General features: G+C 46.9%; 1 protein-coding gene and 1 gene segment (V, D, J or C); both read right to left on the reverse strand.

The window, feature by feature from the left end:
- The window catches only part of LOC127576491 (uncharacterized), a 605,240-nt gene that overhangs the window by 565,730 nt on the left and 12,539 nt on the right, over positions 1-26,971 (reverse strand). Inside the window, exon 4 of the mRNA XM_052026972.1 lies at positions 21,947-22,249. Coding sequence (XP_051882932.1) covers positions 21,947-22,249 — 303 coding nt within the window. The remainder of the gene's footprint in view (positions 1-21,946; positions 22,250-26,971) is intronic.
- LOC127576515 (Ig gamma-3 chain C region-like) lies at positions 2,750-7,827 on the reverse strand. The segment is given in 3 exon segments: positions 2,750-3,047; positions 7,040-7,357; positions 7,446-7,827. Coding segments are annotated over 3 exon segments (696 nt in total).

Consider the following 26,971-nt stretch of genomic DNA (forward strand, 5'->3'; position numbering starts at 1 on the left):
TTTCCCCAGTATCGGGTGTATTTTCCTGCACTGGCATATTTTCTCATGATGTTTTCTCATGCCTACATCACATTAAAACGTGTTCATGGTCCACATCCAGCTCTATGTCACCTGCACTTGTATCAACCCCTCCATTGCCTCTGATTTGGGACCCTGCAGGATGCACAGAGTTTTCTTCATCTCAATATTGGGAAGACCAAAGAGATTAACTTTGGTCCGCACAGTGAATTCTGTTCCCAGGGCACTGATTCTGTTGAGTTAAGTCCCTCTTAAGTGACCTGAGAACAAATCTTCAAGTTGACTGTTCATTGTAGAATTGAGGGATAGAGTTGCCACCTTTCAGCTGAGACATTGAAGTGAGACTGTGAGTGCAGTGGAGAAGTTCCCTTCCCCACAGCTTTATGGGATGTGGAGTGTGGAGAGTAGGATAATACATTTATATATGCAATTGAGACACTCATTAGAACATTGAACTTTACAGCAGAGTACAGGCCTTTTGGCCCATGATGTTGCGCCTACTTTTATCCTGCTCTAATACCTATCTAACCGTTCCCTCCCACATAGTCCTCCATTTTTCTATCATTCATGTGGCTATCTAATGTATCTGCCCCACAACCTCTGCTGGCAGGGCGTTCCACTCACCCACCACTCTCTGTGTAAAAAAACTTACCTCTGACACCCCCCTTATACCTTCCTCCAATCACCTTACAAATATATCCCCTTGTATTAGCCATTTCCGCCCTGGGAAAAAGTCTTTGACTGTCCACTCGATCTAGACCTCTTATCATCTTGTACATCTCTATCAATTCACCTCTCATCCTCCTTCTCTCCAAAGAGAAAAGCCCCAGCTCTCTCAACCTATCCTCATAAGGCATACTATCCAATCCATGCAGCATCCTGATAAATCTCCTCTGCACTCTTTCTAAAGCTTCCACATCCTTCTGCTAATGAGATGACCAGAACTCCAAGTGTGGTCTAACCAGAGTTCGATAGAGCTGCAACATGACCTCGTGGCTCTTGAACTCAGTACCCCAACTAATGAAGGCCAACACACCATCTGCCTTCTTAACCACCTTACTGACCTGCATGGCAAGCTTGAGGGATCTATGGACATGGATCCCAAGATCCCTCTGTTCCTCCACACTGCTAAGAGTCCTGCCATGAACCTGGTATTCTGTCTTCAAATTCAATCTTCCAAAGTAGATCACTTCACACTTTACTGGGTTGAACTCCATCTGCCACTTCTCAGACCAGGTCTGCATCCTGTCAATGTCCCGTTGTAATCTACAGCAACCTTCTACACCATCCACAACACCACCAATCTTTGTGTCATCAGCAAACTTACAAACCCACCCTTCCACATCCTCATCCAAGTCATTTAAAAAATCACAAAGAGCAAGGGTCCCAGAACAGATCCCTGTGGAAAACCACTGGTCACCAACCTCCAGGCAGAATACGCTCCATCTACCATCACCCTCTGTCTTCTATGTGTGAGCTAATTCTGAATCCACACAGCCAAGTTATCCTGGATCCCACACCTCCTGACCTTCTGAATGAGCCTTCTATGAGGAACCTTATCAAACACCTTGCTAAAATCCATGTACACTACATCCACTGCTCTATCTTTCTCGGGGTGCAGCACTCCAGTATTCCCACTGTGGGAATCCCTTATGACCATGAAGAGTGAGGGTGGGGCTACACTCACACATTAAAAGCTGAAAATCTCTCCGATATGTGTCCTGGGATGAATTACCAACTTGTTGGATCTTGAGGCGGGTGAGGTTGCTGCAGTGGTGAGAGAACTAAGATTCTGTCAGTCTTAGCAACTCCAATCATTTCATTTCCTTCTTTTCTTTGATTTTAATTCATCTAATTTCAAATCAAGACGTACACTCCAGCAGAAAACTGAAAAATAAGCTAAAGGCAATGATTTCCACAACATCTGATTTACAAAATATGACAGAGCAAGACCCCGAGCCCACCCTCCTCACACCCCCACTCCACAGGTCACCTTCATGCTCCACAATATCAATACCCCCATCCTCACTCCCCTCTCCTCCTTCACTGACCACACTGCCATCCCCTGCTCCCCATTCCCTAACATTAACCCTGCCTTCCTCTCCCCTTAGTGTATTTCCGCCCCCCTCCAGTGTCACATACCCTGACATGTTCCCACTGTGACGTCCTCTCCTGTCCCTCCCACCTACCTTTCTCTGTCCCCCTATTTCCCCTCCAGCATCCCCAGTGCATTTGGAAGTTTATCTCCTGAAGTGAGTGGTTGCAGAGCAGTAGCCTGGGATTGCTGAGTGAGTGAGAGGGAGACTCCATTTCCAAACATCAGCAGCCACACGGGGATTTCTTGACTGAATGTGGGTCGTGTATCTGCTGGTCACTGCTGAACCTGAAATATAGACGGGAGAGTAAGATATTGTGTGTGCCAAGATGCAGCACAGACTATAACCTGTAAGGATAGGGAAACCAAATAACATGCAGTCTGTCCTCGTTCTGGGAGATGGACCCCCATGGACAGGTGGTCTGTCATTATCCTCTGAGGTCACCCCTAAAGGACAGTGCGGATATCACTTGGGGCCTCAGAGTGATCCTGCAGTTGGGCTCCTGTTTTGGGTCCTGAGTACCCTGTTGTTCACTAAATACAACTCTTGTTTGATTTCCTTGCCCCAGATACCCAGTCACATTCTGTCACCTTTTGCTGTATCAAGGCCCAGAAGATAATAGTAAAGAGGAAAGGTTCAAAGTCCCAGGGGATGTGAAAGGCCCCAGACTGCATCGTCTGTTGATTGTGCTGTAGTTGGGATCCCAGAGTCAGACGACTCAGTGTGGTGAGAAATGGAAGGTGAAAGTGTGGGCTTCATGGGATATCCCTGTTGTTGGTCATTTGGTTACCTTGACAATGGTGACGAAGGTGCTGTAGAGGAAACTGATAACGAACAGAATGGCAAAGGCAGCAACTGCCAGCACATTGTCATCTCCATCCAAGTCTCCCAGTTCTTCCTTCCCCTCCTCTCCTGTCAAGTCTGTGCAGGATTCTGAAACAATAGAGAGAGTCAGACTGTCAGTTTCCTGCAGATGTTTCATGAAGGTCAACAAAACCCCAATAACATGAAGACAACTGCCTACCCATTGCCCCTTCTTTCTGTATCTCTCCACTTTCTGAAGGATGTCAGCAAATATTTTCACAAAGTTGATAAAAATACTTTTCCCTGTCCACTAACTTTGAATATTTTAAACCGTTGACCTATCAGGTTGATCAGGAATGTTCTATCCTTTGGACAGGACCTTCTTCAGAAGGTCAGAGGCCATGGGATCCAGGGAGGCTTGGCCATGTCAATTCAGAATTGGCTTGCCTGTAGAAAGCAGAGGGTTGTGGTGGAGGGAGTGCATTCGGATTGGAGCGCTGTGACTAGCGGTGTCCCACAGGGATCGGTTCTGGGACCTCTACTTTTTGTGATATTTATTAATGACTTAGATGAGGGGGTGGATGGGTGGTTTAGCAAGTTTGCAGATGACACAAAGATAGGTGGTGTTGTGGACAGTGTGGAGGGCTGTCGAAGCTTGCAGAGGAATATGGATAGGATGCAGAGCTGGGCTGACAGGTGGCAGATGGAGTTCAATCCAGAGAACTGTGAGGTGGTACACTTTGGAAGAACAAACTCCAAGGCGGAGTACAAGATAAATGGCAGGATCCTGGGCAGTATGGAGGAGCAGAGAGATCTGGGGGTTCATATCCACAGATCACTGAAAGTAGCCTCACAGGTAGATAGGGTAGTTAAGAAAGCTTATGGGATGTTAGCTTTCATAAGTCGGGGGATCGAGTTTAAGAGCCACGAAGTGATGATGCAGCTTTACAAAACTCTGGTTAGGCCACACTTGGAGTACTGTGTCCAGTTCTGGTTGCCTCATTATAGGAAGGATGTGGAGGTGATGAAAAGGGTGCAGAGTAGATTTACCAGGATGCTGCCTGGATTAGAGAGTATGGATTATATGGAGGGACTAAAGGAGCTAGCACTGTTCTCATTGGAGAGAAGGAGGATGAGGGGAGACATGATAGAGGTATACAAGATATTGGGAATAGATAGAGTGGACAGCCAGTGCCTCTTTACCAGGGCATCAATGCTCAAAACAAGAGGACATGGTTTTAAGGTAATGGGTGGGAAGTTCAAGGGAGATGTCAGAGGGAGGTTTTTCACCCAGAGAGTGGTTGGTGCATGGAATGCACTGCCTGGGGTGGTGGTGGAGGCTGATACGTTGTACAAGTTCAGGAGATTGTTAGATAAGCATATGGAGGAATTTAAGATAGAGGGATGTGTGGGAGGAAGGGGTTAGATAGTCTTAGGTGTGGTTTGAAGGGCGGCACAACATTAGAGTGGTCTGAAGGGCCTGTATTGTGCTGTATTCTTCTATGGTTCTATGGGCAGTGGAAACTATAACACACGCACATATGTACATAAATATTTATAAATGTATACAGTGAGAGACAGACCAGAAACCATTGATCCAAGGTCACCTGTTCCTCCCAGCCAGGCAACACCTCCCACCCCTTATGCAAGTCACTCATTTACTGTCTGCCCAAACATACCAGCAAGGAACACTGACAGCCGAAACCTTTCTGCATCTTCTTTATTGAACTTTCATTGGTTACAATGACGAAAACACACCTTTAACTTCTCCTGGAGCCCACACAGGTTTCAAACAGGATCAGACCCGACACAAACAAGTTTTAAGAGGAATACAGGATCTCAGAAATATTGGTCAATGATATTTGATATGGATTTGATCATGGGATATATTTTCATTCACAGTTGACGATATAGGAATTAATTTTGATTGTTGAAGTGAGGGTGATGTCATGTTGAGGTAAACCACACTGTTATAGGTTCAACCATCAATTGGTGGTTGGCCAGTGGTGTTGTTGGCCACCCTGTCCATGGAAATCTCTGCTGCAAAGAACCCAGTGAACTGACACATGTCCATCTGATCTGGTGGGGAGGGCAGCCTTGAGAGCAAATCTGGGAATAGACTCTTTTATTCATCTGATGCTTACCTTGAATATTCTGCTCTCACACCAACCTCAGCAACTTTTATATCACTAGCGACCTCTCCACGTCTAAAAATAAAGGCCTTTCTCTTTTGGAAAGAAAAAAGAAATTGTGGAAAGTGATCAGCAGGTCTGAGAACAATTGCGGAGAGAGAAAGAGATAACATTTGGGTGGCATCACAGGTGTACTCTGCACTGCTTTAGCACTGGTTCTCTCCCTGGCTGAGAACTGTGCACCTCTCTGGGTTGCTGGAACTCAACAACTGTCTGGTGTCCAGATTCCTCAATGCCTGCTCCAGTGGAACTCAGATATCTCCATCGGGGAGAGGGTGGCGCAGTGGTATTATCGCTGGATTAACAATCTAGATACCCGGGGCAAAGTCCTGGGGAACTGGGTTCGAATCCCACTATGGCAGATGGTGATAAATTCAAATTCCAGTTCTGGAATTAAAGAATGACCATGAAAACCATTGTCGATTGTTGTAAGAGGAGGAAATCTTCCTCCTTTCAGGGAAGAAATCCACCATCCTTACCTGTTCTGGCCTACATGTGACTCCATGCACACAGCGATGTGGTTGACTCTGAACTGCCCTCTGAAATGGCCCAATAAGCTATTCAGTTGTAATAAACGACTGGAAAGTCAGAAGGATGCCCACACCTCAAGGATTGCAGTGGTTCAAGAAGGCAACTCACCACCACCTTGTCAAGGGCAACAAAGAACAGGCAATTAAATGCTGGCTCAGCCTGCGAAGCCCACATTCCTTGAATGAATATCGGGTGAATATAGGCCTCCAGACACCCAGTGTGACAAACGACACAGAGAGATTTTAGGAGGAAAATGTGCAGAGAATCACCTTTCTGGAAATAACATCTAATCTCCGACCCAACAATAAAGCTGCTTGTGTTTGATCTTCAGTGAAAAACATGAAACACTGCAAATTGGATCAGAACTGGTGTCACGGCTGCAGTTACTTGAGCACAAGTGGTGCATAAGCAGTTCTGCAGAATGTTGGACAACTTGCCAGCAGACGTTACACATCACCCCATTGCTCACAGGCTTCTACCAAGCTGCATCCTGACTTACCCTGGGACTTCCTGATGGACCTCTTCTCCTGTGTTGGCAAACAACTGTACAAATACAAGAACTCAACCCCACTCTCCAAATCTGCCCCAGGACCTTTTGTCATCTGAAGATGTCTTTATCCCTGTTCCTTGTGATTCCTGAGTCTTCACCCATCTTCTCCTTCACTTCCGTCCATCTCCTGGGTGACCCTGAACTCCTCTAAATCACTGAGAAGCTGCTCACATAAGGTGGTCATCATCATGTTCCTCCGGTTCTGCTGACAGGCAGACTTGCTTCAAGTTTCTGAGATGCTGGTGTCCAAACATTGATTCATCGTTCCCTCACTGACAAGGCCGGCATTTCCGGCTCTGCTCCACTGAATGAATGACCAGGTCCATCAGAGGGCAGTGAAGAGATTGGTGTGGGACTGAAGGATAAGGGTAAACAGGGTAGGAACGTGGGTGTCCTTCACAGAAGGACATCAGTGAACCAGTTAGGTTTTATGTGACTTTCAGTTTCATTATCACTTCTACTGATAACAACAACTTTTAACCTGTTTTTACTTTGTAATCTAAAATTAAAATTCTGCACTGTCACATCAGAGGCTTGGGAACAGAGTGAAGTCACAGTTCCTGCTGCTGGTACTGAAGGAGTGCTGCACTCTCACACATCTATCTGAAATGGTACACAGAGGCCCTGAGGGCCTTTAACATTGGACGGACAGACCTTGTGTTAGTGTTTTGGAAGAACCTGAAGCCTTGAAGGAAATATTATTTTTCAGAACCCAATGCCTCTGGGTTATTAATTCACTGACACAAGCGCAACAATGCCACACCTGTCATTCAGTGTCGAACTTGCTTGGCCCTAGTTTGTGGCAGGGGCAGAGTGTGTCAACATTGGAGTGAATCCCAGCACCGTACCTTGAATGCTTTTCACCTCCCGGCTGACACTGGTGTTGGAGGGGGGATGAGACACTGTACAGCTGAAGACTGAGCCTTTCTTCCACTCCTCTGTACTCACAGTCAGGAAATGGCTGGCACTGAAAGTGCCCTCCTGCTCCAGAGCAGTCGGTGTAGCACTGGTGTTGGAGGAGATCAGGGAGCCGTCTTTCTCCCAGGTGACGTTTATGAGGTCCGGGTAGAATCCAGAGACCACACACTCGAGGGTGGCCATGTTCCTACCCTTGGTCCCTTCGTGTGGTGGAGGCAGCAGTCTGACCTTCGGTCTTTTTGTTTCCACTGGAATAGACGAGCAAACAATGGAAATGTCAAACAGTTTTACCCGGGTAACTAACGTTGGCCATTTAATCGCTGGTCTCATGCCCACCTTTGGTACTCTTTGTCCGTGCTGAGGATGAAGAAGGTTGTTGGGCAGAGCACGTGTACTCCACCCCACTGGACCACTCCTCCACACTGGTCTGGAGTTGGCTGATCACTGTGTCTGGGGTCCCTTTCTCCTTCAGTTTTTTGGTCACATTTCCTTTAATTTTCTCCGTCTTGCTCACCTGCCAGTAGGTTTGGACCTGGCTCAGATCAGCACCCACAACCATGCACACCAGAGGAGCGGCCTTTTTGATCCAAATCTCTTCAGTGGAGGGATTTTGGATAAAGACAGACAAGTCTGCAGATGAGAAATAGAAAACTTACAAACCGAACGAGCTCTGGTGTCAGCTGGCTTCTCCACTTCAGCATAGACTTGCACTGAATCTCACTCTTTACAAACTACATTGGAATGAAATCAGGGTTGTTTAAGGGGTGGGTTGTTCGTCTCTGCTTACAACCTTTGACAGGGAAAGCAAAATCAAACATAAGTTAACTTATTTCCTGGGGAACCAGTGGGACTTCAAGGTAGTTGCAAGGCTGTGCGACATTTAGCTGCTGTGCTGTCAATAAAATGCAATCTCAGAGCTGTGAAATGCAATGAGAGATGCAGTTTCTGACAAAAGAAAACATTTCCTGATTTCTTCATGTCTCAGTACCTGTGTGGGACTGTCGATCCATTGGAGACATTGGGCCTGCTGAATCATTGAGGTCTCTCATCTCTGTTCAGACTGAGCCTGGGGTTCCTCCAGTTTGAAAATCCTGATGTTGACTTTCAAATCTCCATGACCCTGCCTCTCTCCATATCTGTAACTTCCACCAACAAAACAAGAATATTCAGAGAATATTACACTCCTCCTGCTGTTGTCCCTCAGTGAACAGGACTCCTGTGACCGGTGACTGTGCCTTCTCTGTAACATTGGTCAAAAGCTCTGGAAGTCACTCACTAAACCTCAGTAGTAAATCCCCTCTGTCCCCCTTCAAGCTGCTCCTTGAAACAATCACATATGGTAAGGTAGCATATTGGTTCAGCAACTGTCCTGGAGACACGAGTTCACATCCTAACAAGGCAGCTGAGAATTCAAATTCAGTTAAACCAATTCTGCAATGAATCCAGTGTCAATAACACTGACAACAAGACGACTACATTGTTCAAACCATCTGGTTCACTGACGTCCGTGATAGAAGGAAATCTGCCATCATCCCTGCTCTGGTCCATATGTGACTCCACACCCACTTGTGACTGCTCTCAGAAATGGCCCAGCAAGCCCTGACCTCAAGTACATTTCGGGATGGGCATGTAATGCTGGCCTTGCCACTGAGGTCCAAACTCTTTGAATGAATCAAACATCTTTGACCAGGTTTGTGAGCACCTGTCCCCTGGCTTGGTGACAGCTTTGTCTGTCAATGCTCCAGTGAAGTACTCGGTGTGTTTAATTTCTGTAAAGGAACTATTTGATAGGAACTTGTTGCTGATCACCAGGCAAGGAAAGATCATTTGCAATGGCCGCACAAAACACAGGAAATAGAATATTATCTGGAGGTTGTCACAACCTTCTTCTCAAGGTTGTGATTACTTCTGCAGAGAGGGATTTCCCCCCAAATTTCAAACCTGAATCATACAACATAGAACAGTATAGTACAGGAACAGGCCCTTCAGCCCACAATGTTGTGCCAAACCAATTACATTTGTAATAAAATGTGCAACTAAACTAATCCCTTCTGCCTACACAATGTCCGTATCCTATCACTTTCCTCACATTCATGTGCCTATATAAGGGCTTCTTGAATGCCCCTATTGAAATCTGCCTCCACCACCACCCCAGGCAGCGCATTCCAGGTACCCACCACTCTCTGTGTGAAAACCTTGCCCCGCACATCTCCTTTGAACATACCCCCGATCACCTTAAACGCATGCCCTCTGGTATTAGACATTTCAACCCTGGGCAGAAGATACTGACTGTCTACTCTATCTATGCCTCTCATAATCCTATGAACTTCTATAAGATCTCCCTTCAGCCTCCGCCACTCCAGAGAGAACAACCAAGTTATCCAACCTCTCCTCATAGCACATGCCATCGTTGGACTAGGAACAGAAGGTTTGATCAATTATCACATGTATTTTACACTGTCACCTGCCTTGTAAAGCATCATCGTCACTTCAGATACCTCTCAGCTCACTGTATGTTCTGTGCACCATCCACACACACATTCACTCTGGTCCACATTGACTGATCTCACTCTCCAAGACTTGTGTGGAGAGGGAGGGTGCCTGTCTTTGTGTTTAAACTGAATCGTACAAAGGTAACAGGAGTGAACTGCTTTGACTACAGGTTGAGCTGAGGGCCTGTTGACAGGGCCCTTTCTTCAATAAACTTACAGTGTTCTCTATTTCTTTCCACTGACGTCTGAACAAGTGTGTGGCCAATGTCTTTTCAAAAGTTTTGGGGAAACAGCACAGCAACATTCTGCAGTCATAGATCGGTAAAGTTTGATCGGAGTTTGGGCAATGATTTGTGAATTTAGGTTCAATCAGCAGTGCCCTGATGTTGAAGATTGCCAAGTGTTCAGCCCTGTGCTGCAGTGCTAATCCAAAAGCAGTGTTTAATTTTGTAAGCCTTAGGGTGGAATTTAACCAAACACCGACCTGAACTTGAGAATACCAAATTTCTATCATTGACTGAACTCAGTGATTGGGAAGCAGGAAAATGGAACCATTATAGGTTTTGCTCCTGATGCAAACCCCAATCTGTGGGTCATAAGAAAACAAGAACACAAGAAAATAGGGACACAAGAGACTGCAGAGGCTGGAATCTGAAGCAAAATCAAGATGCTGCAGGAACTCAGCAGGTCAGGCAGCATCTGTGGAGGGTAGTGGACAGTCAGTGGTTTGGGTCGAGCCCTTCATCTGGTCTGATAGAGGGGAGATCGAGGTGAGGGGAAGGGGGGCAGCAAGAGCTGGCAAGTGAAAGGTAGATCCAGGTGATGAGGGCTGATCGGCAAATGGAGGAGGTAGATTGGAAATAGGCTTGGAGGTGAGAGGTGGTGGTGACAAAGGGCTGTTGATGATGGAATCTGATGGGAAAGGAAGGTGGGACATGGAACAAAATGAGGGAGGTGGGGAGGGCAGGTGGGAACAGTAGGGGGAGTGTGTGGAGGAGGGAGAAGAAACAGGATGATGGGGTGGCTGGGATGGGTTTAGCAGGAACTGGGGAGATCAGGAGGAGAGGGAAAAGGTACAGAGGAGGATCAGGTTACCTGAAATTGGAGATTTCAGTATTGAACATCAAACACTGACGTCTCCAATTCCATGCAACCTGCTCGTCCCCTGTCCCTTCTCTCCCTCCTCCTGCACCCATCACACCCCCAGCCCCCATCACCCTGCTCCTTTCCCCTCTCCACCCAATCCATCTGCCCATCACCCACACACTCCTCCCACTGGGTCCCCTGCCCCACCTGTTCCCATCTGCCCTCCCCACCTCACTGGGTTGGTTCCCTGCTCCATCTTCCTTTCCTATCAGATTCCATTCCCTGCAACCATTTGTCGCCTCCACCGATCACCCCCCAGCCTCTGTCGCTACTTCTGCTCTTCCTTCCTCCATCTGCCGATCACCCCTCCTCACCTGGATCCCCCTCTCACTTGCCAGCTCTTGCTGCCTCCCTTCCCCTCACCTCTTTATACTGGCTACATCCCCTCCACCTTTCAGTCCAGGTGATGGGTCTTGACCTGAAACATCGACTGTCCAGTGTCCTCCACCGATGATGCCTGACCTGCTGAGTTCCTCCAGCATTTTGTTTTATGCAGAAGACAACAGGAGCTGGAGGAGACCTCCTGGCCCCTCGGACCTGCCCCCGTCAATGATCTCACTTTGCTGCAGTTGTCCCGTTCACTTCATCTATTGCCACCTCGACACTTTAAACCTTCCTGCCACACTTCTTACAATGGCACCTGCTTTACTGTTGCTGGAAGCTCAGAGAAATGGCTTTGCATCCCATGATCTACGTCATTAATAAGGTCAGTTAATAGTTACAGTGTCAACAAAGATCGTTGCAGGATACTGTTCATCATCACATCCTGCTGGGTTCAGTACCCACCCGTCGTCTCTTCTGTCTGTCTCCTGTCATTCTGCCAATTCCCAAACCAGCTGAACACACAAGATGTGGCCATTTCCGATTGGCTATGTGGGAGTTGTTTCAAGTACATTTTGACAGGTGGACTCGGAAAGACCGAGGTCCAATTCGTTCCCCTTCTGTCACCCTGACTGACAGACGACGCAGTGATAATGGAGTCGTCGACGAATGATTGTAAACAATCTCTGTCCATGAGTCTACAGCAGATCCAGGCATGGTGTGGGGACACCCACTGGTGGAAGGTGTTGGCCACCGTAGATCCAAAGTCACCCTTTTCTCCTGAGTCTGCATCACCTACCACACCTCATGTCCCAAGGTACTCGTTTAATGTCTCCCAAAACACACCAGCATTGTGGAACACTCACCACCCAGACTGTTTCATATTTTCTTTGATTGGTGACACTGACATACATTTAACCTCTCATTGGGACTACACAAATTTCATGAGTGATCTCCAGTCACATTCCACAATGCCTGCTCCAATGGAACTCAGAAACCTCCACCAATATAAAGGCTGGCTGATATAGTCCTCTGGACATTCAGTGTGATCAATGACATGGAGAGATGTTGTGGAAAGCTGGAGGAAAGTGTGTCCTCAATCACCCCTCCAGATATAACATCTAATCTCTGACCCAACAATAAAGCTGCTTGTGTTGGACCTTCAGTGAACTGGATCAGAACTGGTGTCGCAGCTGCAGTCACTTGAGCACAAACAGTGCATTAGGATTTCAGCCGAATGTTCGTCACAACCCTGTTTAGATTGTGAACCACGTAACAGCATTCTGCACTCTGCACAGAGTATCAGTGACATTCTGGAGATACAGTGAGGGGTGAGGTCCCAGTGGAGGAGCACTGAGGCCAGTAAATCATTAGAAGGCCTCCCTCTGTCTCTGTCTCTGTCTCTCCCTGCTTTAGCCTCTCAGTTTGTCCTACTGCCTTCCCTCTTTGATTCTTTCACACACTATTTCTCTCTCTGTCTGTTTCTTTCCCATTTCATCTTTTGTCTCTGTTTGCAATTCTCTCCGTCTCTGTCTCCACTCGTCTCACAAGAACAAAAGAAAATGGGAGCAGGAGCAGATCACCAGGTAGCTCAAACCTGCCCTGCCATTCAGTATGATCATGGCTGATCTGTGCTGGCCTCAACTCCTCTTCTGTGCCTTTTCTCCAAAGCCCTGAATTCAAATGTTTATCCTTCTCCACCTTAAATATATGGAATGATCTGGCCTCCACCATTCTCTGGGGCTGAGAATTGCAGAGATTCACCCCCTCTGAGGGAAGAAATTTCTCCACACCTCAGTTTTAAATGACCGGCCCCTGACTTTATAACTATGTCCCCTTGTTTGTGACTCTCTCACTGGTGAAAACATCTCAACATCTACCCTCTCATGCCCCTTTAGGATCTTGTATGTTTGAGTAAAGACATCTCTCATTCTTCCAAACTCGAAGGAACACAGACCCAGACTGTCCAACCTCTGTAACTGTCTGACAGTCCTGAGAGACAGAGGTTTAAATATGCCACTGGAATAGAACAGTTCCCAACACTGAGATGTTTCTTTTATTCAGCCTCACACATGCAGAGCTGGTGAGCAACAGCAAACTGACTGAGGACAGTGATCCCCCTTGTTTGACACAGATGTCATGTGTGGGTCAATGGTTCGCAATGTCTCCTCTTAGAATTTCTCTTCAGGGCATTGCACTGATAATCAAGACCAACACTCCAGAGAACTCCGGAGGGTCAGATCCACCGTTCAAAGTGCTGTCGAATTTCTCTTCAGGGCATTGCACTGATAATCAAGACCAACACTCCAGAGAACTCCGGAGGGTCAGATCCACCGTTCAAAGTGCTGTCATTGGGATGAGGGTTTAAGCAGATGCTTATCAGGTAGATCTCAGTCATCCCCTGACACAACTGGAAGAGGAATACGAGAGTTCTCCTTCGAGTTCTCAGCCAATATTTATCATGCAATGAGCAGCTAAACACAGAAGATCTGACCAGATTCGATTTGTTCTCTGGGAGCTTGCTTGGAGTACATTGTGACAGTTAGACGAGGAAAGACTATGGTGCAATCCGTTCACCTTCTGTCACAGGACACAGTGATAATGGAGTTGTTGGCTAATGATCGCAAACAATCTCTGTCCATCAGTCGACAACAGATCCAGGGATGGTGTGAGGACACCCAATGCGGGAAGGTTTGGGACACCATTGATCTAAACAAAACTATTTCTCCCCGCGTGTGCTTCACCTACCACACCTCATGTCCAAAGTTACTCATTTCCTGTTTCCAGAAACTACACTAACAAGGGACACTCACAAACCAAACACTTTCATGTCACATTTATTGAACTTGGATCAGTACATTGACACATGCAAAGATTTAACCATAGAATCATCGAACAGTATAGCACAATACAGGCCCTTCGGCCCACAATGTGGTGCCGACCTTTAAACCTCGCCTAAGACTATCTACCCCCTTCCTCCCCCATCTCCCTCTATTTTAAATTCCTCCATATGCTTATCTAGCAATCTCTTGAATCTGACCACTGTACCTTCCTCCACCAATACCCCAGGCAGCACATTCCATGCCCCAGCCGTTCTTGGGGTAAAAACCTTCCTCTGATATCTCCCTTGAACTTCCCACCCATTACTTTAAAGTCATGCCCACTTGTATTGAGTATTGGTGCCCTGGGAAATAGGCGCTGGCTGTCTACTCTATCTATTCCTCTTAATATTTTGTACACCTCTGTCATGTCTCCTGTCATCCTCCTTCTCTCCAAAGAGTAAAGCCCGAGCTCCCTTAGTCTCTCCTCATAATGCATACTCTCTAAACCAGGCAGCATCCTGGTAAATTTCCTCTGCACCCTCTCCAATGCTTCCACATCCTTCCTATAATGAGGCAACCAGAACTGGACACAGTACTCCAATTGCGGTCTAACCAGAGTTCTGTAGAGCTGCGTCATTACCTCGCAGCTCTTAAACTCGATCCCACGACTTATGAATGTTAACATCTCATAAATTTTCTTAACTACCCTATCCACCTGTGAGGCAACTTTCAGGGATCTATGGATATGAACCCCCAGATCTCTCTGCTCCTCCATACTACCCAGAATACTGCCATTTACTTTGTACTCTGCCTTGGAGTTTGTCCTTACAAAGTGTCCCACCTCACATTCTCCCGATTGAACTCCATCTGCCAACTCTGCATCCCACCAATGTCCCGCTGCAATCTTCGACAATCCTCCACACTATCCACAACATCACCAACCTTTGTGTCACCTGTAAACCTGCCAACCCACCCTTTTACCCCCTCATCCAAGTTATTAATTAAAATCACGAAAAGCAGAGGTCCCAGAACCGATCCTTGTGGGACACCGCTAGTCACAGCCCTCCAATCTGCATGCACTCCCTCCACCACAACCCTCTGCTTTGTACAGGCAAGCCAAATCTGAATCCACACTACCAAGCTTCCTTGGATCCCATGCCCTCTGACCTTCTGAAGAAGCCTACCATGTGGAACCTTGTCAAATGCCTTACTAAAATCCATGAAGACCACATCTACTGCACTACCCTCATCAATCTGCCTGGTCACCTCCTCAAAGAACACTATCAGGCTTGTGAGACATGATCTGCCCTTCACAAAGCCATGCTGGCTGTCCCTGATCAGACCATGGTTCTCTAAATGCCCATAGGTCCTTCCTCTAAGAATCCTTTCCAACAGCTTGTCCACCACAGACGTAAGGCTCACTGGTCTATAATTCCCTCGACTATCCCGACTACCTTTTTTGAATAAGAGGACAACATTTGCCACCCTCCAATCCTCCGGTACCATTCCCATGGACAATGAGGACTCAAAGATCCTGGCCAACGGTTCAGCAATCTCCTCCCTCGTCTTGCGGAGAAGCCTGGGGAATATTCAGGACCCGGGGACTTATCTGTCCTAATACTTACTAACAGCTCCAACACATCCTCTCTCTTGATATCCACATGCTCTAGAACATTACCCTTACCAACACTGTCCTCAGCATCATCAATGCCCCTCTCCTTGGTCAATATTCATTGAGGACCTGACCCACTTCCACAGCTTCCAGGCACATCTTCCCACCTTTGTCTCTAATTGGTCCTACCTTTACTCTCATCATCCTTCTGCTCTTTACATATGTGAAAAATGCCTTGGGGTTTTCCTTAACCCTACTCACCAAGGCCTTTTCATGTCCGCTTCTTGGTCTCCTCAGCCCCTTCTTAAGTTCCTTCCTTGCTACCCTGTATTCCTCATGAGCTCTATCTGATCTTTGCTGCCTACACCTTATGTATGCTGCCTCCTTCCTCCTAACTAGATGTTCCACCTCTCTTGTCACCCATGGTTCCCTCACCCTGCCATTCTTTCTCTGCCTCACTGGGACAAATTTAGCCCAAACATCTTGCAAGAGATCCCTGAACAATGACCACATCTCCATAGTACATTTCCCTTCAAAAATATCATCCCAATTTACACTCGCAAGTTCCAGCCTTATAGTCTCATAATTTGCCCTTCCCCAATTAAATATCTTCCTGTCCTCTTTGCTCCTATCCCTGTCCATGACAATGCTAAAGGTTAGGGAGCAGTGGTCACTGTCCCCCAAATGCTCACCCACTGAGAGATCTGTCACTTGACCCAGTTCATTACCTAATACTAGATCTAATATGGCATTCCCTCTAGTCGGCCTGTCAACATACTGTGACAGGAATCCGTCCTGGACACACTTCTCAAACTCTTTCCCGTCTAAACCTTTGGTACTAAGCAGGTGCCAATCAATATTTGGGAAGTTGAAGTCTCCCATGATAACAAACCTATTATTTTTGCACCTTTCCAAAATCTGCCTCCCAATCTGCTCCTCAGTATCCTTACTGCTACTAGGGGGCCTGTAGAATACTCCCAGTAGAGTAACTGCTCCTTTCTTGTTCCTAACTTCCACCCGTACTGACTCCAGAGAGGATCCTGCTACATTGTCCACCCTTTCTGCAGCTGTAATAGTATCCCTGACCAGTAACACCACCCCTCCTCCTCTTCTCCCCTCCTCCCTATCCCTTTTAAAACCCAAAAATCCAGGAATATTCAGTATCCATTCCTGCCCTGGTGACAGCCAATTCTCTGCAGGAGCCACAATATCAGTTCCATATCTTTATCCAAGCTCTCAGTTCATCAGCCTTATACCTGATACTCCTTGCATTTAAGTAAATGCACTTTAGCCCATCCACCTTACTACTTTTATACCCTATACTCTGCTTCTACTTCCTCAAACCTCTCTATATATATTACATCTGTCTTTACTCCATGCATTTTTTCCACTGACCTATCCCTCTGGTTCCCATCCCCCTTGCAAACTAGGTTAAACCCTCCCAAACCATGTTAGCAAACCTGCCTGCACGGATATTGGTCCCCCTTGAGTTCAGCTGTAACCCATTCACTCTGTACAGGTTCCACCTTCCCCAGAAGAGATCCCAATGATCCAAAAATCTAAAACCTTGCCCCCTGCACCAGCTCCTCAGCCACGCATTCATCTGCCATCTCCTGCTATTCTTACCTTCACTACCACGTGGCACTGGCAGCAATCCTGAGATTGCTACCCTTGAGGTCCTGTTCTTCAGCCTTCTGCCTAGCTCCCTAAACTCACTGTTCAGGACCTCATTCCCCTTCCTCCCTATGTCATTGGTACCATCAATGCACCATGACTTCCGGCTGCTTTCCCTCCCGCTCGAGAATGCTGGGGACCCGATCAGAGACATCCCAGACCCTGGCACCCAGGAGGCAACATACCATCTGGGATTCTCACTTACGTCCACAGAATTGCCTGTCTGAGCCCCTAACTATTAGAGTCCCCTATCACTACTGCCCTCCTCTCTCTTTCCCTACACTTCTGAGCCACAGGGTTGGCCTCTGTGCCAGAGGCACTGCCACTGTTGCTTCCCCCAGGTAGGCTGTCTCCCCCAACAGTACTCAAGCAGGAGAACTTATTGTCAAGGGGTACAGCCACAGGGTACTCTCTAGTACCTGATTCTTCCCCTTCCCCTTCCTCTTCCTCTCTGTGATCCACTTGCTTCGTGCAATCCCACGCAGTGTTGAAATCCACTTGAACATGGCAGAAAATGTTCTGAAACGGGACCCAGATGCTCTGAGATTTGTGGTGAATCATGTTTGTAGCTTAATTTGATTCTTGATTCTTGATTCTAATTTTGTTCCTAATTATTTTAAAAGGTCCAGATTTTGATCATGTTTTAATGAGTTAAACTATCCTCTGTGACAGCTAATAATCATAAAACTAACAAAACAAGGGTTTTATTATTGAATCATGCTGTTTTATACACAAGATTTAAAACTATCAGTCAGAACAAGTGGGAGATTGACCAGGGTGGGTCTCCTGTGAGATTTATTGATGCTTCGGAACAGACGGTTTTTGATCAACTCATGCCCCACCAGACAGGAGAAAGTGGTGCCGCTACTCCAGTCCTCTGGAGAAACCTTCAACTGACTGGTCATTGTGTTCCAGCCGCTTCTGGTGTCCTTGGTCACCGGCTGGTTCACGAACCCTGTCTTCAGAAGGGTGTCGTTGGCCATCCAGGCCATGTAGTTCTCTGCAGGAGAGAGCTTGGTGACCAGGCACATCAAGGTCACCGTCTGATCTGTCTCTACCTCATCTGATGAAGGGGGGAGGAGATAGACGTGAGGACGAGTCACAACACCACCTGGGAAACAGAGAGAACCTCAGTTAGACTGAATCATTCAATACTTCCCAACACAACACATTCTGATTTTATACCAACATGGGCAATGTCTGCATTTTGAGGGACTTCACTTTACCTGAAACTAAAGGCTTTTCCCTTTCTGCTCATTGTTGGGATTTGTGGAGTGGAAATATTGAATCTGGTGCATTTGATAGCTTCCAGTGAGGTTAGTCTATTCAGTTTAATCAACGGGAGCCACTGAACACAGAGACTCGAAAGGTGCAAATCCCTCTCCCTCTACCCCATCACAGGAACTCACCACACAGGAGCCAATGTGGTTATGGGTGAGGCTGCTGTCGGGATTTGGGATTTTACTGATGTGGTTAATCAGGAGGGTTCAATCTTCTTTTGGTCCCTCATTCTCTCTGACAAACTGTACTGGGCATTCACTGGAGTTTAGAAGAATGAGAGGGAATCCCATAGAAACCTGTCAAATTCTTACCAGGATTGGACAGACTGGATGGAGGAAGAATGTTGGGGGATGGTGGGGGAATCCAGGACCAGGGGTGGCAGTCTGAGTTGTGTAGGTGTGAGAGGGAGTGAGAACCTGTGGAATTCTCTCCCACAGAAAGCAGTTGAAGCCTCATCATTAAATATATTCAAGAGTGAGTTGTATATATTTCTTCGGGTGGAGGGATCAAAAGATATGGAGAGAAAACAGGAACAGGGGACTGAATTTGGATGATCAGCCAAGACCATATTTTAATGGCTGAGCAGGATGGAGGGGCCCAGTGACCCACTGCTGCTCATTTTCTGTCTGTCACAGTGCTGGAAGGTGATAAATCTGTCCATTTGTGAAGATCAGACTCACACCGAGCTCTGTCCACACGTACCTGTGTCCTTCTTGATGGATCTCTTCTCTGGCATTGGCAAACTCTTGTCTTCCACCCAACACAAGTACTCAGCCCCACTGTCCCACTCTGGAGAAGGGACTGTCAGTCTGCTGGTGATCGTGTCTTCACTTCTGTCGCTGTGTGGACCCTGAGTCCTCACCCCATCTTCTCTCCTCCTTCCGTCCACCTGCCAGGTTACCCTGAATCCCTGTAAATCATTGTGAACCACCTTACACAGAATGGTCGCCGTCCTGTTCGTCCAGATCTCTTCGAAGGAAGGTTTGCTTAAAGTGACTGAGGGGCGGGTATCTGAACATTCATCTGGGAGAAACGTCACAATTATTATTTCATCATTTCCCAGTGGACGAGTGCATCACTGACAGGACCGACATTTCTTGCTCAGCTCCAGTGAATGCTTTGCCGGTCCCATCAAGATCAGCTGAGACTTATCTACATTGGTGAAGGAATGAAGCTCCCCTATTGAGCAGACAGGGTAAACACCCCGAAGGAATGTACATGAACAAGTTTGGTTCTTACATTATTTTTGCTGTTTCACTTAAACTGTTATTAAAACAAATACAGAAATTCCCCAGCATTTCAGGCTGTGTCTGTGGAGAGGGAAACACAGCTTACATTTCAGGTAAAAACTATTCCAGCACTTTTCCTCAATATTTTAAAATTTAAGCATCAGAAATATTTAGTTTTTTTCACAAAAGTTTAAATGCATTCTTTCTTGATTAGAACATGGAACAGTACAGCACAAGAACAGGCCCTTCAGCCCACAATGTTGTGCTGAACTAATTAAGGTAGGAATTAAATGCCTAACTAAACTAATCCCTTCTGCCAACATAATGTCCACATCCCTCTATTCTCTGTACATTCATGTGCCTGTCAAAGAGCCTCTTAAACACCTCAATCGTATTTGCCTCCACTACCACCCCTGCCCGTGCATTCCCGGCACCCACCACTCATTGTGTAGGAAACCTGCCCTGCACATTTCCTTAGAACTTACCCCCTCTCATCTTAAATGCATGCCCTCTATCTGGTATTAGGTATTTTGATCTTGAGAAAAATATACCAGCTGTCTACTCTATCTATGCCTCTCATAATCTTATAAACTTCTATCAGGTCTCCCCTCAGCCTCTGACACCCTGGGAGAACAACCAAGTTTGTCCAACCTTTCCTTATAGCACATGCCCTCGCATCCTGGTAAACCTCTTCTGCACCCTCTCCACAGCCTCCACATCCTTCCTGAAATGTGGCAACCAGAACTGGATGCAATACTCTAGAGTTTCAGCGAACAAAATTAGCATTTCAGGTGAAAAATATTCCAGCACATTTGCTTTATATTTTAAAATTCAGGGCTCTCCAGGGTGCCTGTGCAGTGAAACGGTTTGGATTGTCCTCAAATTATGAAAACATTTTCAGAGATGCAATTATTTCTCTAGCCAGGCTTCTAGATTATCATTTCACTCACATAACCACAGCAGGGCTGCACCATGTTTCAGTGTTGACCTTGTCTGGCAGAGTTTATAGTGCAAAGCAAACAATTTCAATCCTGGGGTGAGTCCCAGTCCCTACCTTGGATGTTCTTCACTTGCTTCTTGATACGGGTGCCGGAGGGGGGATGTGTCACTGTGCAGCTGAAGACTGAGTCTGACTTCCACTCCTGTAAGCTCACGGTCAGGAAGTAGCTGGCACTAAAAGTCCACCCCTGCTCTAGAGCCGTCAGTGTTGCACTGGTGTTGGAGGTGATCACGGAGCTGCCTTTCTCCCAGCTGACACTGATGCAGTCCGGGTAGAATCCAGAGACCACACACTCGAGGGTGGCCGTGCTCCTGTTCTTGGTCTCTTCCTGTGGTGGAGGCAGCAGTCTGACCTCGGGACCCTTTGTCTCCACTGGAATAGACAAGCAAACTGTTACGAGCCAGGTTGCTACTTGGTGAGTGTCCCTTTAAGGCACCTGGATGGTAGTGCAGTAGTGTGTGTGGCTTTATTTTGACTACTACGAGTGGGAGCGAGAAAGCGTCTATAACTGGAATGATGTAAGTGTCTGCAGGCGGATTCACTAATGTGCTGGCAACTGCACGGGTGGGGGGGTTGGGGGGAGAGAGGGAGAGAAAGGGAATGAGAGATGTGAGAGTTGGTAGCACTGACTGCCAGCCTCTGTATCTACAAGTGAAGCACAATCGTTGTGTCTGTCACTTTACAATCCATGTGTGGATTATTTTTGTGACTGTCACTTTACAATCCAATGTGTGGATTTTTGGAGTAATCTGTGGAGTCCACTTTGTCGTTAACCTGTATTGGAAAGCAGGTATATCTGTGGGTGGCCCTGTATCGAGTGCCCTCGAAGTGGCAGGTATCTCTGACTAAAAGCAAAGAGTTCTTTGACGATTGAGGTGTCGTATTGGTTCCATTGTGGAACTTGTGGAATTTGTAAACTGCTCTCTATGTTCTCTCTACATTCTAACGTCATTTTCAGAAGCCTTTGCTCATCGTTTTGCTTCATGACTTGCTGAACTGAACTTTGAGAACTGTTCCTAGACTTGGGGTTTGGGAACTTGCCACACACATACTTTGGTTTATTTTGATTGATATCTAATATCTAACATTTTCTTTTCTCTTATTATTACAAGTAGTTATTAATAAATAGATTTTAATGTGGAAACCTGGCTCGTTGCATTTCTATTGTTGCTGCTACGTAACAAAACAAACAATAGACTAGTAAAACACTTTTACTCAGGTAACTAACATTGGCCGTTTAGTCATTGATCTCTTGCCCACCTTTGGTACTTTTTGTCTGCGCTGACACTGATGAGGGTGAAGAAGGTTGTTGGGCAGAGCACACGTACTCCACCCCACTGAACCACTCCTCGACACTGGTCTGGAGTTCACTAATCACTGTGTTTCGGATCCCTTCCCTCTCCGGTGGTCGGGTCACAGCTTCTTTAGTTCTGTCCTTCCCGCTCACCTCCCAAGAGATGTGGACCTTGCTCGGATCAGTACAGATAATCGTGCACTTCAGGACAGCGGTCTTGTTGATCCAGATCTCTTCAATGCCAGGATTTTGAATAAAAACAGACAATTCTGTGGATTGAAAATGGAAAAGCTCAGAATCTTACTGGAGACTTTTCTATTGCTTATCTAGGGTCAGGACAGATCATCAGTACTTTACAGCTGTATTTACTGGAAACAGAATTACAGAAACACCCAGGGTTTCACATATTGCTGCAAGTTTTCACTGTGAAAATAAACTCAGAACAAAAGACGTGCCAACAAGGTTTAGAATCCCCTTCCAATGACTGTGACCAATAAGTTTACAGTGAGGCTAAGCAACGTTTGTTACTGTGAGAGAGAGAAGCATGCGGGTTCCTTAGCAGAGACACAGTTCAGTATTTTCTCTGCTTGGAGCCCCTGTGGCATTGATGAGTAACACTGAGCACTGCGAATCAATGAGAATCCTTTTCTCTGTCTGGGCTGAGTCTGGGATTCATTCAATTTAAAAAGTTCACATCCGGACGTTCCAGTCTTACTGTGACCGTGGCCTTCCCCATCTCTGCAACCTTCACCTCCCACACAACCTTCAGTAAAGGTTGCATCCTTCCAACTCTGGTCACTCATACACCTGCACTCCTTCTGTTGGTGGCTGTGTCTTTAGCAGTCTTTCTTGCAAACACTGAAGCTCACTCAGTAAACTTCCACAGCAGACTCCAATCGCTCCTCCTTGAAATGAGCAGCTCTGGTAAGAGTGTATCCATAAGTTGCTGGGCTGATGATCTGGTGATGGAGTTCAAATCCCACCTGGCAGCTGGGAATTTAAATTCAATTAATAAATGCATTCTGGAGTAAAAAGCTCACATTGGTGGTGAGAACTGTGGAAGGTTTTGAACTGTCATAAAACCCATGCAGTTCACTGCTGTTCTTCAGGGGAGGAAATCTGTCACCCACATCTGGTCTGGCTGGTATGTGACTCCAGACCTGCAGCAATACGGCTGAATCTGAACCGCCATCAGAAATGGCCCAGCAAGCCCCTCAATTGTAGAGCAATCGGTGATGGACGTGAGATGATGAATGAATAAAACATCTCTCTGACCAAGCTTTGGGGCACCTGTCCCCTGGGTTCGTGTCAGCTTTGTGTGATTGTGCTCCAGTGAAGTTGTTGAGACGTCTGAGCAGTTGAAAGGAACCATTTAAAAGGAAGGAATGGGTGACTCGTTCTCCAGCAACAACAGAGCAAACCAGGAATCCAGAGAAGTGACAGAAGTCTCCCTCTTGCTACAGGTTGGAATTATTTTCTGCATTCAATGGACTTTCCCGTTTCATGTCAGAACCATTAGGCTTGGAGGAGAATGATTCATTAACTCATCGCACGTGGTCTGCACTTTTGCATGTCTCCCGCAGCACCATCGTCCGCTCAGTAACATCGCAGCTCTCTGTAAGTTGTGTACACCATTTACACACTCGGTCACTTTGGGCCACATGGGCATTTTTGCTCTCTGACACTTATTGTGGAGGGTGATTGAGTTTGTGTCAGTGTTGAAACCTTTAATGTGACTGTGCCTTTGATTGAAATTAGAGCAGATGTAATGCACACTGTGCCTGTCTGACAGGGGATGTATCATTTGACAAAGTATGACGTTGTATATTTCTTAACCCCTCGTTCTCGAAACAAGATCATGAGCAATTTCCTTTGAAAAATAGAAAATGCATGGAACTCGTCTGGATGATCATTGTTGCAGTGTGTAATGTGTAAACCTAGGTCTACACTGTAGGCTCCTTGCTTTTGTGAATCCTGGTTAGATCAGCATTGTGATGTTGTTAGACATTTGTTTTTTTTTTGCAAGGTGCTCAGTCCTGTCCCATATCAGTGGCAAAGTCGTGATGTTCAACAGTCCCTGGGGAGGGTTATCCCCCTCATCAAACCTGACAGCTGACAGAGGCAGGAGAGCTCTCCTTATTGCAAAATGGTGATGTTATTCCACTAGAAGTATATTATTCTATTAATCCTTGGGTGATGCTAAAAAAGGACTCTCCAAAGTAACATTCCTTGTGATCACTGAGTTTCTCTCTTGGACTGAAGTCAATGTCTGGGAGGTGGGTTAATGGAATTTCTGCAATTTGTGTGATCCAGATTTTACTCCCAAAACATATCGGAGTGGACAGGACACTGGTTAGACCCTGTGTCTTGTCTCACCAATTTGTCATAGCCCGATCTTTATCGAAAGGATCGCTGTTGTGTGAAAAGGTTCTTTTGGGTCTTAAAGATGGAGGACTCTGGACACAGTCATTGGATCTTCAAAATAGTTTAATTGCAAAGGCAAACACTGGAACAGAATGAATGGGAACGGATGCACACTCACACACACACAAGTTGGTGATTGCGAACGTGAGGGAAATCGCAACAAGGGTGAGATGCACACACACACAATAACTGGTTACAAATGATCAAGGATTAAACAATACAATGTCTGAACACCCTGATCCTGCACAAGCATTGGCTCTAATGCTTCCTGGGATCTACTAGGACACTCTTAAACCTAGTGGCAGCGCTCACTCTTGCCAATGGTCTCTTCAGCGTTGTTCCACAATTCCTAGGGCAGTCAAGAGAGAGAGAGCCAGGAGCATGCAGCACTCTTATAGTGCTGGAAGGTTGTGTGGAGCCAGACCAGGTAATTGAAACAAGCCAATGATTTGGGGTCAAGGACAAAGGTGCTTATCAAAGCCAATGGTCAGGTATGCCCAGGAACAAAGGTGCTCGCCAAGACCAATCCTTAGGTGTACACCTAATGGATGGGGTGGAGCCAAACCTTGATTGACAGTGGTGTTGCTTCCACCCCAATGAGCAATGCTGTCCTCCGACCAGAGGGGTCAGTTTTGTCTCTGTCACATGACAGCCATGTGTTTTCATACTACGTTCCAGCCCTCAGAAGTTATACCACATACCAATCATGGGGATAACTAAAACTAAGCAAAGAAATATGCGTCAGCATGTGGCACTAATGGAAGGCAGAAGTGGCTCCAATAACTTGACAAGCACAGCACAAAATACAAAGAACTATAACAACTAAAACGAGGGTGGTGGCCCAGTGGGTGACAGTTGCCCACCATTCCCAAGTGACCCAAACAGCCACCTGTTTTCCCCATAAGGTGTCATGTTGGAGGAGCTGTTCCCTCGCTTTTTGAATTTTGGCCACTGAGTCCCTAATGTGAGCAGCCAGGTTGGTGGTTTGCTGGATTCATCAGGGATAAAAGTGTAGTGCTCCTTACTAATCACTGCGCATGTACCACCATCCGCAGCGAGTAGGTAATCCATGGCCACCCGATTCTGCAGGGCTATCAGCCTGACGTCAGCCAGCTCCGCTGCCATCCTCATTTCATCACCCAGCGTCTGGAGCACTCTGGTCATTTGTAAGACCTTACGGGACAGTCAGGCCGTGCCAAATGTGGGGAAGTCTATCATCCAGAACCTCTCCGCCTCCGTGATGGCCTTCCTGTCCCTGTGGCTGCTGTATGCCGGGTATATCCACGCTCTCGATCCCCAAGTTCATCGAGAGTGTGGATATAGGGCACCACGAACACCAGAAAGCAGCAGCCATACCAGCTCATAGGGAGCCACGGGTAGGCACTGTAGCCGCAAATCCAGTGGGTCCCGTTCGAAGTCCAGGGAGCCCCCAGCTTAGTGGCACCATCAGCAGTGGTCACTGAGGCACCTGGATACCAGTTTCGCTCACACTCACTATGGCCAACTGAAAAGGTGGAACTGTGCTCATTCTGGAGTCTGCACCAGCATTCCCTTGGCAGTGGCTGTGGGATGACTCTGAGGGTCGGGACTCGGGTGGAGGTCAAATTGTAGGAAGGGAAATACCAGCTCCTGAAACACCCACCCCATCGGGGATCGCTGGAAAGAATGTGCTGTAGTGGTGGGGGGAGTAGTGGGGAACTGCCAACCGGCACCCCCCCCAAACCGATATACCGAACCCAACAGACGCAAAAAGTCTATGTCAACAGTTCATTCGAAGATCATCCGGGGGATTGGTGTAAGTGGTAGAGCTTCACCGGCGTGTGCTGGGGTTCGGACGCAAGTCCAGCAGTCTGATTTATTGAAGGTGCTGGCGACATCATAAGCATCTCTGCGCCCTTGGATCTTCTGCCAGCGGCTCCATTTGGTGACCGTCTCACTGGCCAAGACCTGCAACACAAAAGGGACACCTGCCTGGCAGAGAGCAAGTGGCAGGGCTCGCTCCACAGCTTGCTTCACTGTCTCAAAAGCAGCCTGCTGTTCAGGCCCCCAGGAAAAGGTGGCCTTCTTTCGAGAGACCCTATAGAAGGGTCTCAGGAGCATGGTGAGGTGGGAAACGTGCTGCCGCCAATAGCCAAGGAGGCCCACGAAACTCTGGGTGTCAGTCTTGTTAGTGGGGATGGCAAAATTTAAAACCTTGTTCCATGCAGATTCAGGAATGTCTCTCCTGCCTGCGTGCCATCAGATTCCTAGGAACAATACATTCTGGGCTGGGCCTTGTACCTTTTCCATATTAATGGCCCAGCCCCACTCTCTGAGGGAGGATATTAATATATCAAGAGCCTCTGCAACAATAGCCTCAGAATGCCTTTGTAGGAGTACGTCATCAATGTAATGGGTGGCTGCCACCCCTAGGGGGAGTTGAATGTCTTGCAACTCCCGTGCAATTAACCCATGGCACATTGTTGGATGATGGATGTACCCTTGTGGTAAACGTTTAAACATGTATTGTCTCCCGTCCCAGGTGAATGCAAATTGGTCCTGGGAGGTGTCGTGGAGGGGGATGGAGA

The sequence above is a fragment of the Pristis pectinata genome, chromosome 12 (assembly GCF_009764475.1).
Source record: "Pristis pectinata isolate sPriPec2 chromosome 12, sPriPec2.1.pri, whole genome shotgun sequence".
Classification (NCBI taxonomy): domain Eukaryota; kingdom Metazoa; phylum Chordata; class Chondrichthyes; order Rhinopristiformes; family Pristidae; genus Pristis; species Pristis pectinata.